Below are 17612 nucleotides of genomic sequence, written 5' to 3' on the forward strand. Positions count from 1 at the left end.
AGGCCTGCCTGCCAACACCAGTTCCAGCTGTGAACATGCAATCAGCTCTTCTATGGCCCCAAAAGGGGAGTCCCAGAGGCCTAAATTTAATTTTCATGCATATTTGTCTTCTCCCTCTACTTTTATGCAAATACTATTTTTTTTTCACCAACACAAGCGCCAACTGTTTTGTTTGGATAATTGCTTGAAGTCAACCCCAAACTACGGGGAGCTGCCTTTCTCAGAAAGTGCCTTTTGGTTAATTTTCAGTTAACCAAATTATATCTTCCTTCAGCACTTCCTCCAGGGTTTCTGGGATGATTTCTGTAAACAGTAGATTCAGTTTGAAGCAGTTCCACACCGATGTCAGGTTTATTACCGTCTGCACTGGGTCGGCTGGAATGAGCAAAGGAAACACAAGGCTTGCAGCCCCGCGTATCATCTGTGGCTGCGGTTTTTTCCCAAGCAATTCTCTATTCATCTGGCCACCATCAGCTGGTCCTAGAGTGGCTCTAACATCCCAAGTAGAGGTTTGTGGCCATAATAGGGAAAAGGGGAGAGAGCAAAATGAACTCTTGTAAAACAAAGATCTTATTTTTATGGAAATGAATAGGAACTCTGAAGTAAGGATGAGACACGGAAAAGCATCAAATACGAACAGAACGTTTTAAAATAGCAGCTCCTCAGAAATGCTCCATATGGCCCAGCAGCACGTAAGGTAACAGAAAACAGTCTATGTTGCAGCTGCAAGTGTTCATTCCTGGGCTTCAGGACTCAGTTCACAAAACTGTACTTTGCAATTTGTCTTGGAGAATGCTTCCTTTGTTCAGCTCCTGGGGCTGATTCTTTCAGGGTGAGGGGGAGAGTTAAATTAATACATTATTAATTAAGATATGCAATTTTAATTAGTTGTGTTTTGTTCTTAATGAAGTGATAAATTACTTTTAAGTTATCATCATCTCTTCTACCCTACTTAAGAGTTATAAAATAGTTATAAGTCAGTGCAGTTTTAGAGCCTATTTAGAGTACGTATGCCTATTTACAGCATGGTAATATTGCAGTGCTTAGCACTGAAACATCAATCTAAAAATGATACAGGACATCAAAATGACACCCTTAAAACACATGTAGTTCATTAATGCTAGTCAACAACAACTATCTAAAAGTCAACCAAAAAGTTACACATTTTACAGAGGATTTACCTTCTAATTTTTGCCATAATATTAAAAATGACTTGGGAAAACCAGTGTGGGCATCAAATGAATTTTGTTATTTATAAAATGAAGTTATTTAATTCATCATCTAAAACTAAGTTGTGTTGCATGATTGCATCATAATATGTCATATGCCAGACTTATCCAAGGATAGCACCTCTTTTTAATATCCTGGGCTGAGGCAGAATTCAGATCTTTGGATAGTGTTCTTTGTGTGTGTGTGTGTTTTTATTTCTGTCTTGTATTTGAATTCTTAACATGAAATAGAAATAACAGAGGAAAGAGAGGCAGCCTTGTAAACTCTGCCAGGACTTTTACCAGGGTATTGTATTCATGTTTTTATTTTATTTTGTCTGTACAACCCCAATCAACTAACTTCATTTTTCCTGTTGCTAAACTGTATTTTTTTGTTTTGGCTGAATTGACTGGATGTTTGGCTTTGTGTAGACACAGGCTCACTGTAAGTTGGCCCCCTAATTCAATAATTCACCATGAAGACTGGTTTTCATCCTCAGTGTGTTGAACAGGCATCTAATCAACCATTAATTTCCTTTTTGTTGGATGAATATAATAACTATTTCTGTCTTTCTTTCTGATGGGAAACAGAGGCAGGGAGGATTGGGGGCTACCCTAAGTCAGAAAGGGAGGTTATAGAATTCGGCTTCAGGAATCCTTATAGTATTCAGGAGTGATGTGATAGGAAAATGCCAGAATTTTGGGGGAAAAGAGATGGAGGTGATCTAGTGGCTATGTGTACCTGTGAAGTTCTAGACCTTGTAGTAGGCACTTAAGTCAAGCCTACAAGATTGCTTCTTCCAATGAAGAGCTGGGAAAACTTGGATAAGTCTCTCAACTTCTCTAAGCTATTTCTTCATTATCTGTAGAGTGAAACTGATAAAGCGGAACTAAGCAATATTTTCTAATATTTCCAGTGGGAAATATGCAATTATTCATTATTGTTACCTAGAGCCTTGTTGCTATGACTCTTGTCTTTTTAATTCATTAAAATATGGTAATAAATTTTACCATATTTGTGAGTATAAAAAAAATCTTCATAAGTTACTATTCTTTTTTTTATGAGCATTCCATTTATTTAAGAGAAATAGCAGATGAGCCTAATATCATCCTATGAATTTAGACATTTATGGCAGAGAGACCAGTTTTAACATGTAAAGAAGTGCAGTTTCAGTTAATGTAATACAATAGTGGATAGTTTTATTAAAGCTGTCTTAAGCAGACATCATGGAGACATTTTGAATTACTTTGGTCAAAAAGAGAGGTGTCTTATATATCTAAAGTAAATGGAAAATGGAGCCAAGCTTCAGGGAGATCTGAACCAGGGATTATGAGAACCCTGAGGACCCTGCATCTTGTGGGTCTCATTCTTCCTTCATGTCATCTTTATTTTCTCAGAGTAGGTTCTTCAGCGGAGACTGAAAATGTGGCATCCAGTAACTCACCACTCCCATTTCCCAGCATCTCCCTCCAGAAAGGAATTGAGATATGGTCTCTTAGGTCCTGAAAACAAAAATCCATTGAAAGAGTCCAAGCTTAGGTCAGTTGCACAAACCTGGACCCATCAACTATGGACAGGGAGTACGGTGCTATTTTGGATTATATTCCCATTGTAGTGGAAGAAGGGAAGAATCTACCCTAATAAAAGGGAAACATGCAAATTGGTGTCACTCTGCTACGCCCATCAGCCAATGAGGATGATTATGCAAATTAACCCAACAAAAATGGCGGTTAATTTGCATATGCAGGTGTGAGCAAAGACTGAAGATGACTGAAGACTGAAGAGGCCTGGCTTCTCTGCTGTAGCCAGAGCAGAGAAGCCAAGCCTCACTGCTGTGGCCCAAGTGGAGATGCCAAGCCTCGAGGCCAGACCAAAGGCCTGGGTCCTGGGTGCCGGAGGAAAACCGGTACCGGCAACCAGGGGAAGGAAGGCCTATTGCGTGAATCTTCGTGCAATGGGCCTCTAGTCTAATAGAATAAGGAAGCTCTCACTTAAACCACTTAGAATCCAGTAAGAAAGCTTGATATCTGTTCTTAGGTTTAGTATTAAATTCATATGAGACTTTTAGTTCCATTTAATTCTTCCATCATGCTTGACTTTGTATAACCCTTAACCAAGACACAGGGCTGTCAATAAACAGAGTTATTTTATGCCAATTGTATTAGTCTAACTCTTATGGATGGAATTTTCATGGACTTGTTTTTCCACTCACTAAGAAGGTCATTCAAGACTCTGAGATGTTAAAATATGTGATTTCTCTTTTCACTGCAAAAAATTATGTCTGTTAGAGGGAGATGGCATTTGGCCTAATGATTACATGTTACAAAATTAATATTTTAATTGGGTTGCTTGGTTATTCTAACCCACTGTGGCCTCAAAGTATATTCCTTAAGCATGACCTCTCACCATAATGCCTGCTGCTGCTTCAAAGGAGTGAAAAGATGTTTGTTAAAAGAGGAGATCATCACTCAAGATCATTTGCCTTGTTGGTGTCAGCTGTCAGCCTAATACATTTATTTGGACAACAGTAGGTTCTGACAGAACTTATAAAGTTCTCCTTCTCAGTTGTGAAATATGATGGATGTGCCATCCCGGTGACCTTTACACAAGGCCACATGTTAATATTCAGGACCTCCCTTTTGTTGGCCTTGAACAATGGCTGTCATTAAGAAAGCTTGGTTTGCCAATATGCCCTCAGTTAGGATGCTGGACCACTCCTGATTGGTCACCAGGAAGTATCATGTGCCTTTGATGGAAATGACATGGAAGATGTATGGTCAAAGTGCTGTGCTCAGCACCACTGCTGTGCAGGGGAGAAAACCACTATGACCCAAATAGCCCTGCACTCAAACAATGTCGCACCAACCAAAGACAACATATTGGGAAGAAAAATGCTTGTAAACTGCATGTGTTAGAAGATGTATTGGCCAGACGGCCATAGGGCAATCTTTGAACTATTGAAATCTTTAGAAATATTGTTTGGTTCTGAAACAATACTTACAAACCTAATTAATCAAGCATAGATGGTTTATTTTCAGGCTTTCCCCAGTGTGTAGCTTAAAGAATAGGGTCTGTGTGGCTCTCTTTGCTGTTTCACAGAGGCACGCAAAAACTCAGCGTGGGCATTTATGTTCATACAAGTTGAAGCTCTAAATTTCAAAATAATATCTACATAGATCTCTGGTGATCCCTTCAACAAAGGCCGGGGTTGGGGGTAGCCTGGATTCCCTTTTCAATTGTTCCTGACTCTGTATGACTCCCCCCTCCCATTCTCCTTCATTTCATTCATCAGGATCATTTATTCACAGAATCATTTAAGAAAGATATCATTCCTCTTGTGTTCTCTGGCTTGAGGGGAAAACAGTCTCACTTTTTTCTTACAGAATAAATACAATGAAGGGTTGTTTTCCTGAATATATGTGATTGAATGATGTGATTTAAGATGTTTTCCAATCTCAGTATCACATGTAAAAAGGGTCATTGAGAAACTGCACATCCTTAAGGGGGAAAGGTGACGAACATAAAACCATGTCATGTAAGAAGGCTAAGGTGCCATCTGGAGTGTTAACATGGGCAGGTAGCACAAGCCTTTTGTGTCTCAAGCAAGCTGTGGTTGAAATAAGCTAACCAGATGAAAGAATTGTCTAAGTTGCATGCAAAATAGTGCTTGGCTTGAGTTCTAGCAAGACATGAAATATTACACTGGGTCATGGCAGTTGAATTTCACGAATACAATCCCTGAGGGTCAACTCCCGGTTATTTATTTAGGGCCAGATTATTGACTTTGTGGATTAGCCAAGTGCTCCCCACTGTGTCCTCTAGGGCTATGTCACTATTCACCAGCTGGTTAGAATCTGAAGGGCAGGAGAAAGGAAAAGGGCTGGAATTCAACCCACAATTATATAGCTAGAAAGCAATTCAGATTAAAGTTTTGGTGTGAGGGGAGGTGCTTAACTTTATTATTTACCAGGAAAATACAAATTAAAACCACAATATAGTACTCTTTTATACCCACCAGAATGCTAAAAATTGAAAAACAAAGGTAATAATAGTTGCTGTCAAGGATGAGGACCAACAGGAAGCCTTAGATACTGCTGGTTGTATGCATAGTGAAATTATTGCTGTAGTTAAACTACTAATTAATGTTTCATCTCCTCTCAGAGTTGTCATTTTTGTTTGTGTGTGATGAGAGCACCTGAAATTTACTGTTAGCATATTTGCGCATTAAATACAGTATTATTAACTTTAGTCATCATGCTGTACATGATATCTCTAGACTTACTCATCCTACATAGCTGCAACTTTGTACCCTTTGATCAACATACCTCCCCATTTCACCTACCACCCACCCATGATATTTCCTGTTCTTCTTCAACTTTTTTGAATTCTACTTATAAGTGAGATCATGTAGCATTTTAAAAATTATTTCTTAGAGTTTTCATCTCTTTATTTACTTTACTTGTATGTTCTAATTTCTCTGTTAGAAACCTTAGCATTTTTTAAACCCTCACCAGAAGTTATTTTCCCATTGATTTTTTTAGAAAGAGGGGTTAGGGAAACAGAGAGAGAGAAAAGGGGAGAGAGAGAGAGAGAGAGAGAGAGAGAGAGAGAGAGAGAGAGAGAGAGAGAGAGAGAAAGAGAGAGAGAGAGAGAGAGAGAGAGAGAGAGAGAAAGAGAGAGAGAGAGAGAGAGAGATCAATTGGTTGTCTCCTACACATGCCGAGACTGGGGCAGGGATTGAATCTGCAACCCAGGCATGGCTGTGTCATAGCTGATTTAGGCTCTTATGCTTTCTTTGTCTCTTCAGATTATATTTTTCTTGCCTTTTTGGCATGCCTCATAAATTTTTGTTGAAAGCCAAGCATGGTGTATCAGGTAATGGGAAGTGAGGCAGACAATGTTGGGGCCTTACGTTTATCTGGCTAGGTGTTGGGCTGTGTTTAATGTTTGTTGCAGCTGTAGATACCAGAGTCTTCACATTTCTCCAGTTTTCTCCCTTTCATCTTCCCTCTGGACTTTGAGCTTCCATGACTACTCTTCCAGAGAAAGAGTCTGCATCTTGCAGTTCTTTATTCTGAAATCTATTGTTTTTAACCTAGAGACCTGTTTGTGTGATGATAAGGTGTGGGGGAAGGGACAATTTGTAATCTTATGATTAAATCTCAGCCTTTTAGAGCTCCATGTCCTTCACAAGTGTTTTTTAGCTTTTTTTTTTTTTCCTCCCCCTAGGTGAGACAAGAAGGCTAAAGGGGAATGGAGTGGAAAAAATGCGTACCCCTCAGCTGGGGGACTCAGGTATGTCTTTGTGATGGAGAATGCTCTGAGTGTATTTTATAACTATTGTCCTTCCCTGTAATAGAGCGATGAAAGGATCTTTGTCAGATTGTTACCTTGAGAAACTGGTGGGGTTGTTTTAAGCAAACCCACAGAAGTGTAGGGACCCCCTAAAACGGCAGTCCTCTGGGGTTTCTCACTCTCAAGCTAGTCTACACCCAGACTCCAGCAAGTCACCAAAATTACCATTTAAATTTTCGGTCCAGTGTATGGCCCCAGAGACTTCTACTCCAGGTAAACAGATCTTGATTCAACTCTCCAGATTTTGGAGTGGCCTTTTGCCCTGCAAACTCAGTTCTGTGATGAATCCAGGAAAAGTTGTTGATTTTCAGTTTGCTCAGCTCTTTCTTATTGTAAGAATAAGTGTGTCGGTTTCCAAGCTGTTTCCGTGTTAGAACTGATGCCAGAAATCCATTTCATGTATTTTCCCCATCAACTTTATTATCATTATCCCCCTTTTACAGATGAAGAAAATCAAGCCCAGACTGTTCAGCTCTGAAGCACTATGCAAAAAGTTACCATCCCTGCACACTTGGCTGACTGTCTTCTACTCTTGTCCCCTTCTGGCTACTTTTCCTTAGAGCAGTGGTTCTCAACCTTCCTAATGCCGCGACCCTTTAATACAGTTCCTCATGTTGTGGTGACCCCCAACCATACAATTATTTTCATTGCTACTTCATAACTGTAATTTTGCTACTGTTATGAATCGTAATGTAAATATCTGATATGCAGGATTTTCATTGTTACAAGTTGAACATAATTAAAGCATAGTGATTAATTAAAAAAAATGTAATTATATATGTGTTTTCCAATAGTCTTAGGCAACCCCTGTGAAAGGGGTCGCCTAAGACCATTCGATCCTAAAGGGGTCATGACCCACAGGTTGAGAACCACTGCCTTAGAGAGTTTATTCAAAGGTAAGTGTTGCTGTGGCCACTCATCTTTGTGAAGCCTTTAGCAGCTTTCCATGGCCCACTGTGTAACCTCCAGACCTTGCCTGCCCCTTCCCTCCTGCTCATTCTATTCACCACCAGGGCTAACTGTCCTGGGAACACATCTCAGTCCTTGCCAGGCTGATGCTTTCTCCCCACTCCTACATGACAAAGTCCTTTTCAGCCTTTGGGTCAGTTTCAGATTAAATGTTACCTTCACAGGTCTCTATTCCTGTTTCTCTGTCTCAGCCCCTTATTTTCCCCTTGGTATCACTCTCTACAATTTGTAACCTCTGAGTTGTGACCTATTTTTGCCATCTTCTCCAGTAGATTGTAAACTCCATGAGGGTGGGGCCTTGTTTGCCTTATTCTGTTGTATCCCCAGGGCCAAATATAGAGCAAGGCACAACGTAGGCATTTTTGAATGAAGGAATGAGCAAACTAAATAGATGGGAATTATATTATTTTTCCACATGGGTCCTAATTGCTGAAAGAAACCTTTCAGGAGCAATAGAGGGAAAGAGAAGAAACATTTTCAATAACAGTAATAACAATAGCCAAGGCTCGCTGAGTACTTCCTATGTGCCAGGTATTGCTAAAAGCCCTTGTTTATTAATTCAATCTGCATCTCGGTCCTGTGTGGTAGGTATTAACATTATTGCCATTTTATGAATGGGGAACCTGAGGCAAATAGCATGTAAGTACCTTGGCATAGGTAACGTATCCAGGAAGGGATAAAACATAGGTTTGACCCAAGGGCTCAAAGCCTATGCCCTTGGCCTCTAAGCTCACCACTGCTTAGGGCTTGATACATCCCAGACTCCTCCCATGGACTCAACCCCATTAGCTTAAAAATGACTCTCACTCCACAGCCAGAAGAAACGGTGACTGTGAGGTGGTGGATTCCATCAAACTCCATTAAGTGGTCTAAGGATCCTTTGAAGAGTGTATCATTGGAGTTCTTATCATGAAGACCTAGTTAAGGTTTATGCTTGATTGTAGCTGAGCAGGAGATGAAGTCAATTAGCTTTATCCCGTATTTGTGCCCACAAGAAAGGGCAAATTGAACTTTGGGGAATTAATTGTCTTTGGGTTTAATTCTCCTCCTAGGAGAATTGTCTCTAGTCTTTTTATAACACAAACATATTGGAGTTAGAAGCCCGATAGAGTAGGAGAGGTAGAGCTATATATTGAGGGACAGCTGCCAGGAGTGAGTTCCAAGGGGAGCAGCCTCATGCTCGCTGGGATCTCAGAGGGGCTGAATGTGCAGGAGGTACCATCGCTGTGTTTTTCTAATGAATAGAAATGAACAAATCAGCCTCTGTCAGGATTTATCATGAGCTATTTTGCAGCTCAAGAGGAAGATAAATTGTGTCTGTGAAATGCATTTAGCTCCAAGGTTTATTTTATTGTACCTTGCAGTCTTCCATCTGCCACAATATTATTTCAAATGAAATTAGCAATGAGTGGAAGACCTGCACTGCAACATAATAGGCAGAGTTGCCTGCACATTAAAAGAACATGCAAAACTTGACTATGGGGAAGAATTTTTTAAAAATAAAATACCGGAAAATAAGTGCCTCAGTAGCTGGGAAAAGTTGAGCCCTTACCTGAGTGAGTGAACACAAGGAAAGGTAGCCTGGAGGAATGGTAAGTATATGGGCTTCATGGGAGCTAATGTCAGTCATTGGGCCATGGGCAGAGTACTCAACGAGCCCTTTCTTCTTCTGTACATTAGGAGAAACCCTGATAGCATTTACTACGGACGAAGGCATGGACAGTAGGGGAGTATCTGGCTGGTAGTCAGTGCCCACTCCGTTAGCTGTCATTATGGATACTTGCATCCTTCTTCATCAATCTCAGGTCACAGTAGCCACATTTAACTACTATGTAGTAGAAAAATTAAAACCCCTAACAATCTAAAACCTGCGTCCAACGCTGGCTTCTCTGATGCTTGACTAGTCATGTGGACAAAACGCATACTCTCTGACCTCAGTTTTCACCTCAGTTAAATGAAAAAGCTGAAGTATCTCTCTCAAGCTCATGTAGGATACCTAGTGTGAAAGCAAATAAAATGTAAAGGAATATATAAGTTTTAACGTGTAAGTAATACTGGTGTCTGAAGTGAAGGCTGCCTACAGAGCAGTAATACTCTGAGGCTCTAGCGTGTTCATGATTGTTTGGATTGAATGAAGCTTTTAAGAAATAGTACCAAAATCTCTGATGAGTGAATTCGACCAGTGGCTCCCTCATTGCACATTATAATCTCTGAGGGGTATACAAAGTACAGATACTATAGAGCCCTTGACTTCATATCTGTATTGTTCCGAGCATGCTAGATACTGGATAATGTGTAGCCAGGATTGGGAAATACTGAATTAGACTTAAGTGCTGTGTAATCTAACAAAGAGCATTAGACTTTAAATCATGAGCAATGCATTTTGGCTCAAGTTCTGTCACTATCTTGGTGGATACATTTGCTGAAAAAAAAAAAAAGACTGGAAGCCATTGGGGATTGCAAACGACCATTCCATTTTCATAGGTCTCTGTTTAAAGCCAGAACCACTGGTGGTTCTAGTCAATTCAGGCAGCCTGGTCATGGTACCATACAGGAAGCCTGAAATCATTCAGGGGTCTATGAAACTGGAGAGGCTCTGGGTTTCTGAGTTGAAGTCCATCTCGTTATAAATCAGCTGATCAATTTAGTCTCAAAATGATCAAGTCTGTTGGTGCGAGTAGCATTTTGTCATTGGAGTGGTACCTAGTATATGGCATAAGCTCAAAAATTATTGACCAAATAACTAAATAAATAACCACAGTCATCACTCTCTCAATATCAGATAAGGTAGTTTTGGTAGTTATTCCTATAGATAACATTATATCTATCTATCTATCTATCTATCTATCTATCTATCTATCTATCTACCAATCATCTATCAAAATAGAGCCTTTTCTATTTGTAAATACAAAATTACTTATTTGCTGTTCTCATAAGCCGTGAACTTCCTGGTGAAAAGGTAGTGAGAGGCCCTTGGAGGTATTTAAACAGAAATGGTGATGAGGGTGATAAGTTCTCTTTCAATCTAAAACTTCTAGGATGTAAAGGTGTGTAAAGTGTTATCAGGCCTTCCATCCTGTGCTTGATATTTGAGGAACAGAATAAGGGCAAATCAAAAAACTTTGGTTTTTGTGTTGTAGATTTTCCTTTGGGGTTAAGAGTCCCAGAGCTATAGTTCTGAAAGATTCCCGATGTTTCTCAGCATTTCGGAAAGCCTGATAAATTTGTCTCCCATTTCCAATATTTGGCTTCATGATGGTGTGGGGAAACCAATAAAAAAAAAAAAAAAGAAGAAGAAAAGAGAAAAGCTCAGTCTTCCTAAAGTGTTGAAGGTAGATGAGACTTTTATAGCTCTAAAATCTGCTCACACACAGACTAGCGAGTGCATCCCATGGTTCCAAGCTGAATATGTATAAAATTATGTCCTGAGATGAAGATGGTATGAAAGGAGGTAAATGACAGTGTGCCATTTATAGGACTGTCCATAGGCCAATGATGCAAACTGGTGGCCCGTGTTGATTCGGAGAGCAGGTATGTTTTGTGTAGCTCACACTGTATTTTTTAAAAAATTGAATGAGTTACCAAAATTTAAAAATCAGGAGTCTTTACATATATTTTAAAAAACATTATTTCCATTTCTGAAAATTCAGAAAGATCTGTCTACACTGGGCCCACTTTCCCTCATGATAATAATAGACAAAATCTGAAAAGTGGCTGATCCCTGTTGATGAGATATGTTCACAGGGTATCCCCACTTGGCCCATCTCTCATTTTTACTAACTTCAAGGCCTCTGGAGGAATTTGCATTGATTCTCCCTCCTGGAGACAGGGATGTAGGTTAGGCAATGTGTGTCCTAGAACCTACCATGGCCAGCATCCTCTTTGCTACTTGAGCACAGGAAATATGAATCTTGTTAAGAGCCATTGAACTCTGGCACAGATTTTGCAACATAGTAGAACTCAAGAAATCAACTTCCTTCATCCTCTCATTCCGTACCTTTGCACCTCCTGATTTTTTCTCTTTTCTATACCCTGAATCTGAACACTGTTTTTGTTGTTTTGTTTTGAGTGAAAGGGCTGCTGTTAATAATTACTCTGGGGCAACATGTGTAAGTTGGAACTATATATTAGTGGGTATATTAGTTTCCTAGAACTGCTGCAACAAAGAACCACAAACTGGAGGGCTTAAAATACAATCATTTCCTCACAATCTGGAGGCCAGGTATTAGCACAATTGATGTTTTCTGGAAGTTCTCGGGGAGAAGCCATTCCATGTCTTTCTCTTCGCTGCTGGTGGTTACTGTAATCCTTGGTATACCTTGGCTAGTAGATACATCACTCCAGTCTCTGCCTCCATCATCACATGACATTCTTCCTGTGTGCCTGTGTCTGTTTTCTTTTTTTTCCTTTTTTTTCTTATTAGTTAAGGTATTACAAATGTGTCCTCATCCCCCCCATTAACTCCCAACCTCCCCCCCCCGCCGCCCCGCACACTCATGCTCCCATCCCCCTGTTGTCCATGTCCATTGGTTTGGCTTATATACATGTATACAAGTCCTTCGGTTGATCTCTTCCCCTTATCCCCGCCCTCCCCTACTTTCCTTCTGGGGATTGATAGCCTGATTGCTGTTTCTCAGTCTTTGGGTCTGTCCCTTTTCATCAGCCTATGTTGTTCTCTATAATCCACAAATGAGTGAGATCATGTGGTATTTATCTTTCTCTGACTGGCTTATTTCACTTAGCATAATGCTCTCCAGTTCGATCCATACTGTTGCAAAAGGCAAGAGTTCCTTTTTTTTTTTTTACCGCAGCATAGTATTCCATTGTGTATATGTACCACAGTTTTCTAATCCATTCATCTGCTGATGGGCACTTAGGCTGTTTCCAGATCTTAGCTATGGTGAATTGTGCTGCTATGAACATAGGGGTGCATATATCCTTTCTGATTGGCGTTTCTGGTTTCTTGGGATATATTCCTAGTAGTGGGATCACTGGGTCCTATATAATAAAGAGGTAATATGCAAATTAACCCTCACACCCTCACAAGATGGCTGCCTATGACCAGGCTGACAGGGGGGTTAGTGAGGGACGACCAAATGACTGAACAAGCAGGCTGCATGGGTGACCAGGCCGGCAGGGGGGCCGTGAGGGGCGACCAGGCTGATGGCGGGGGGGGGCGGGCAGTTGAGGGTGACCAGGCCAGCAGAGGGGCAGTGAGGGGCAATCAGGCCGGTGGCAGAGGGGGGGGGGGGCAGTTAGGGACGACCAGGCAGGCAGGTGAGTGATTAGGAGCCAGCAGTCCAGGATTGTGAGAGGGATGTCTGACTGACAGTTTAGGCTTGATCTCCAGGATTAGGCCTAAACCGGCAGTTGGACATCCCCCAAGGGGTCCCAGATTGGAGAGGATGCAGGCTGGGCTGAGGGGATACCCCACCCCCTGTGCACAAATTTTGTGCACTGGGCCTCTAGTTATATATAAGGCAATGTGCTAAAATCTGAACATACATCTTCAGCTTTGATTCCTATGGTCACCCTCTGAAATAGAAACTCTTATTTTCTGATGGTTTAGAGACAGATTTGGAGGCCCACAGAGATTCTATAATTTTAGGGCTGGGGCCAGGTTGCAACCCTTCAATTTGACTCCAGGTCAGAGCATTCCTATATTATGATTCTAAATATGACAGTTACAGTTCTTGGGTACTGAGCACTCACTAAGTACTAGATGCTTTTCATTTTATCACCCTCTTTCCTCAGATACTTAATTAGTTTGGTTTTTAAATTCCTTCAGGTCTTCACTGAAATATCACATACACTGAGTAGCCAGATTATTATGACTGGCCAGATTATTATGACCACCTCATCAGTACAATGAAGTGAATTAGTTATGCAAGTAATCCTATCTAATAAAAGAGTAATATGCAAATTAACCATCACTCCATCACTCCGTCACAAAGATGGTGGTGGCCACGGAGCTGGAGCGAGAAGGAGGCTTGGGTTGCCCCTGGCGATGGAGGAAGCCAAGCTTTCCCCTGTCCTGGCTGGCCCTAGGCTCTGCTCAAGGCTACAAAGTTTCAATTATAGAAGATAAATAAATCCCAGATACCTGCTAAAAAAGAAAAAGAAAAAAAGGACAGGCTGGGAACTTGGGTCACCGGGGGGGGGGGGGGCATGGCCAGCCTGAAAATGGCCACACCCCCATGGGGTGAGGGTCCCCATTGAGGGGCTTGACCAGCCTGCAAACAGCCCTCAGCCCCTCACCCAGGCTGGCCAGGCACCCCAGCGGGACCCCCACCCTGATCTGAGACACCCTTCAGGGCAAACCAGCCGGCCCCCACCCGTGCACCAGGCCTCTATCCTATATAATAAAAGGGTAATATGCAAATTGACCCTGGGAATGACTGGTCACTATGACACACACTGACCACCAGGGGCAGACGTTCAATGCAGGAGCTGCCCCCTGGTGGTCAGTGTGATCCCACAGGGGCAGCTCTGCTTAGCCACAAGCCAGGCTGATGGCCACCAGCACAGTGGTGGTGGTGGGAGCCTCTCCCGCCTCCTCAGCAGCGCTAAGGATGTCCAACTGCAGCTTAGGCCTGCTCCCCACTGGCAAGTGGACATCCCCCAAGGGCTCCTGGGCTGCCAGAGGGATGTCTGACTGCCAGCTTAGGCCCGATCCCCCCAGGGATGGGGCCTAAGCCAGCAGGTGGACATCCCCTGAGGGGTCCCAGACTGCCAGAGGTTACAGGCCGGGCTGAGGGACCCCCCCAAGTGCACAAATTTTTGTGCACTGGGCCTCTAGTAATAATAATAAAACCTTGAGAGTATTTTCTTAGGAAGTTTTCAATATTCAGTATTTTTGGAATGTCAATGAAGTACTGATGGGGTGGTCATAATAATCTGGCCACTCAGTGTATTGGGGTCTATCCTAATCTTTCCCGCTTTATTTTTCTCCTATTGACACCCACTATTATGAAGATAATGTACACTTTAAATCTTTTACATATTTTTTGAATTTGTAAATGACCCTGTAGATTGTCCCAAATATTCTAGGCATCTATATGCTTTTCAAAGCTCTCTAAAAACTTGAAGAAAGGGATTTAAAGCATGTAAATTATCTTAACTACTTTAAAATTAGACTTTAATTTGTGTAGGTCAATGGGCAGAATTTCTCTGGTAAAAATTTCCAGATTGTGTGTGTGTGTGTGTGTGTGTGTGTGTGTGTATATATATATATATGAAAGTGCAGGTGGAATGTATATATTTATATATTATATATGTATATAGATATGGAAATGCAGTGAGAAAATATATATTTCTTTTACAGTTTTGGCTGTATTGTTGTAAAAATATATCTCATCTTTTACATGAAAAAAAAATGATTTGGTTGCACAAAGAAAGAAAAAGTTAAATCTATTATTATTAGTGCATATGTATGTGTTGTGTAGACCCAGCATCAGATTCATTCACTAATTGCTTTCATTTTCAGCTGGCTTGAAATTTCTAATAAAAGAGACAGATCCAAAGACTGAGAAACAGAGATCAGGCTATCAATCCCCAGAAGGAAAGTAGGGGAGGGCAGGGGTAAGGGGAGGAGATCAACCGAAGGACTTGTATACACGTATATAAGCCAAACCAATGGACATGGACAACAGGGGGATGGGAGCATGAGTGTGCGGGGGGGGGGGGGGGGGAGGTTGGGGGTTAATGGGGAGGATGAGGACACATTTGTAATACCTTAACTAATAAAAACAAAACAAAACAAAACAAAAAACCAAAAACAAAACAAAACAAAACAAAAAACACAAAAAACAAAAAAAACAAATTCCTGAAGTAATTGGCTCTTGGATTTTTACATTATCAGTTGAAAGTCGAAATGGGCTATGGATCATTTCTTTTGCATGAGCTCTAACTCCAGTTAATAATTATCCACTCACAAATTTTCCCCAAATTTAGAATTTGAGGCCCTATTTTCATCACCAGTTCTTCTCGTTCCCTCTCTGTAGTAGTTTTCAACAGTTTTTCTTGAAATAAAATGTTTTATGAGAATTCTGTGAAAATTATTTGGAGGGGCTGCTTTCAAACAACAGGAAAGGGACAGGTTGCATTTCATGTCCTTAAAGAAGTGGAGGGAGCTTGTGAGGATAATAATGTCAGGGGATTTTTTTTCTTTTCTTTCTCAGCACATTGCAAATGTTGATTTCTCAAACATTCAGTTATGAAGGAGAGACTTTTAAAAAAGTCCTGGTGGTGGCCCAGCTGGCCTGCCTCAGTGGTTGAGCATCAACCTATGAACCAAGAGGTCACGATTGGATTCCCAGTCAGGGCACATGCCCGGGTTGGGAGCTCGATCCCCAGTGAGGGACATGAAGGAGGCAGCTGATCAATGATTCTCTCTCAACATTGATGTTTCTATCTCTCTCTCTCCCTCTCCCTTCCTCTCTGAAATCAAAAATATATTTTTTAAAAATAAAATAAAAAGTCCTGGCAGGGATAGGTTTATTCAGCGCCCTTGAGGGCCATTCCTACCCTTGTTTGCCTCCCAGGTCCTTCTGTGGGACCTTCCACTGCCATCGGGTTCTGCAGGACCCCTTTGGCCCCTTAGAGGGTCTCCTCAAGTTCCTCAGAGACCCAGCTGAAGGAATGGATGGCAGCCATTGAAGGCACTCTGGTCAACCCAGATTCTATAGCGGACTCCAGGGCAAGCCCAGAAATCCATTTGGAGGAGGCCCAGTTGCCATGGCACCGGAGATGCTCCCCAAGCATCCTCATCCCTGGGGGAGGGGGTGCGGGAAAAGGGGCTCAGGGCAGATGCCCCCCTCCATGGCAATCTGGCAGGAGCGCCCCTTCCTCACTTTGCCGGGGCTCCCACCCATTTCCCCTGAAAGAGGTTAATCAAGGCTTGCTCGTCTCCCCCCTCCCGCCCACCCTAGCGTTTCCATAAGGCTTGTTCACAGGCCCCTCCTAGGCCGGGGGTGAATGCTCACTTACACTGACCGCTGCGAGGGAATTGTTCAGCGCGGGCTGCCCATCTTCAAGTCAATGCCTGCCCAGAACAACAGAAAGGGCCTCAGATGTACTGGTTTCCACAGAACCATTGTTAGCCTTTTGTGAAACCGTTTTGAACCTAATAAATAATGTCAAAAGTCTCTATCGCAGCCAAAAAATGTTCCTTTTGAAGCATTTCTAATAGTATTTTTGTTCCGCGGTGTCTCCCGGTGTCACAAAGAATTTGTGCCTCACAAAGGGAATGGGGGACATCGCGTGCCACTTCGCCATGCGCCTGCGGCGACTGCGGGGACCCTCTTTGTTCAGCTCCCGCAGGTAAACGGTTTCACTTGCCAACGTGGGCTTTGGTTGAAGGCTGTTTTCTAAAGGGCCTTTTGAATTTCTAAGCAGAGGTTTGGAAAACCTAAGTGCATGTTTGTAACTTAATAGTTAACATGAAATTTGATTACTCCTGAAGTGTGGAGGAGAATTCTCCGGCCATGTTAAGGTTTTGATGTCAGAAACCTGAAGCTGGATCCTCCTTCGAGGCCCTGAAACACTTGGAACGAAGTTTAATGCAAAAGAGATACGGAATGTTCTGATTGTAATAAAAAACAACAACATTGGAGCAGCTTAGGGAACGTGATTTCTTGTTTTTTGTTTTTTTAAATCAAACCGGCTACTTTAGCCACTTGCTTTTAAATTTAATTAAATTAAACATAGTAGAAATTGACTTTATCAGATGATTTTATGGGTTTAATTTTTTCTTGTTAATGTACTATATTTTTCAACATTGAGAAACACAAATCAGTGTAGGCAATACACCCATATACACTCAAAGTTCCATGAAAATTTCCCATTGACTTGAATATGTAGAAGTTGTAAAATCCTACTGCATTTCCCCCCTTGAGTTCAAATTAATATATATGTATAATAATAATAATATACACACACACACACATAATGCCTACATTTAAGACTTATCATCAAGTCTAAAATCCAAATTTAAGTCTCAGAGTCCCAATAATAATGAAATGTTATAACCAGAAATTAAGAATTAGGAGTCTGTTTGGTCCCCTGAGAATGATTTGATT

General features: G+C 41.5%; 1 protein-coding gene across 1 annotated transcript; it reads left to right on the plus strand.

Moving 5' to 3' along the window:
- Positions 1 to 677: 677 nt before the first annotated feature.
- Positions 678 to 16526, plus strand: C2H12orf42 (chromosome 2 C12orf42 homolog). Its single transcript, XM_059680876.1, is given in 6 exon segments — positions 678 to 697; positions 6017 to 6084; positions 6439 to 6504; positions 6750 to 6777; positions 16221 to 16305; positions 16308 to 16526. Coding segments are annotated over 6 exon segments (486 nt in total).
- The last annotated feature ends 1086 nt before the right edge of the window (positions 16527 to 17612 follow it).

Source organism: Myotis daubentonii, chromosome 2 (genome assembly GCF_963259705.1).
Source record: "Myotis daubentonii chromosome 2, mMyoDau2.1, whole genome shotgun sequence".
Taxonomy (NCBI): domain Eukaryota; kingdom Metazoa; phylum Chordata; class Mammalia; order Chiroptera; family Vespertilionidae; genus Myotis; species Myotis daubentonii.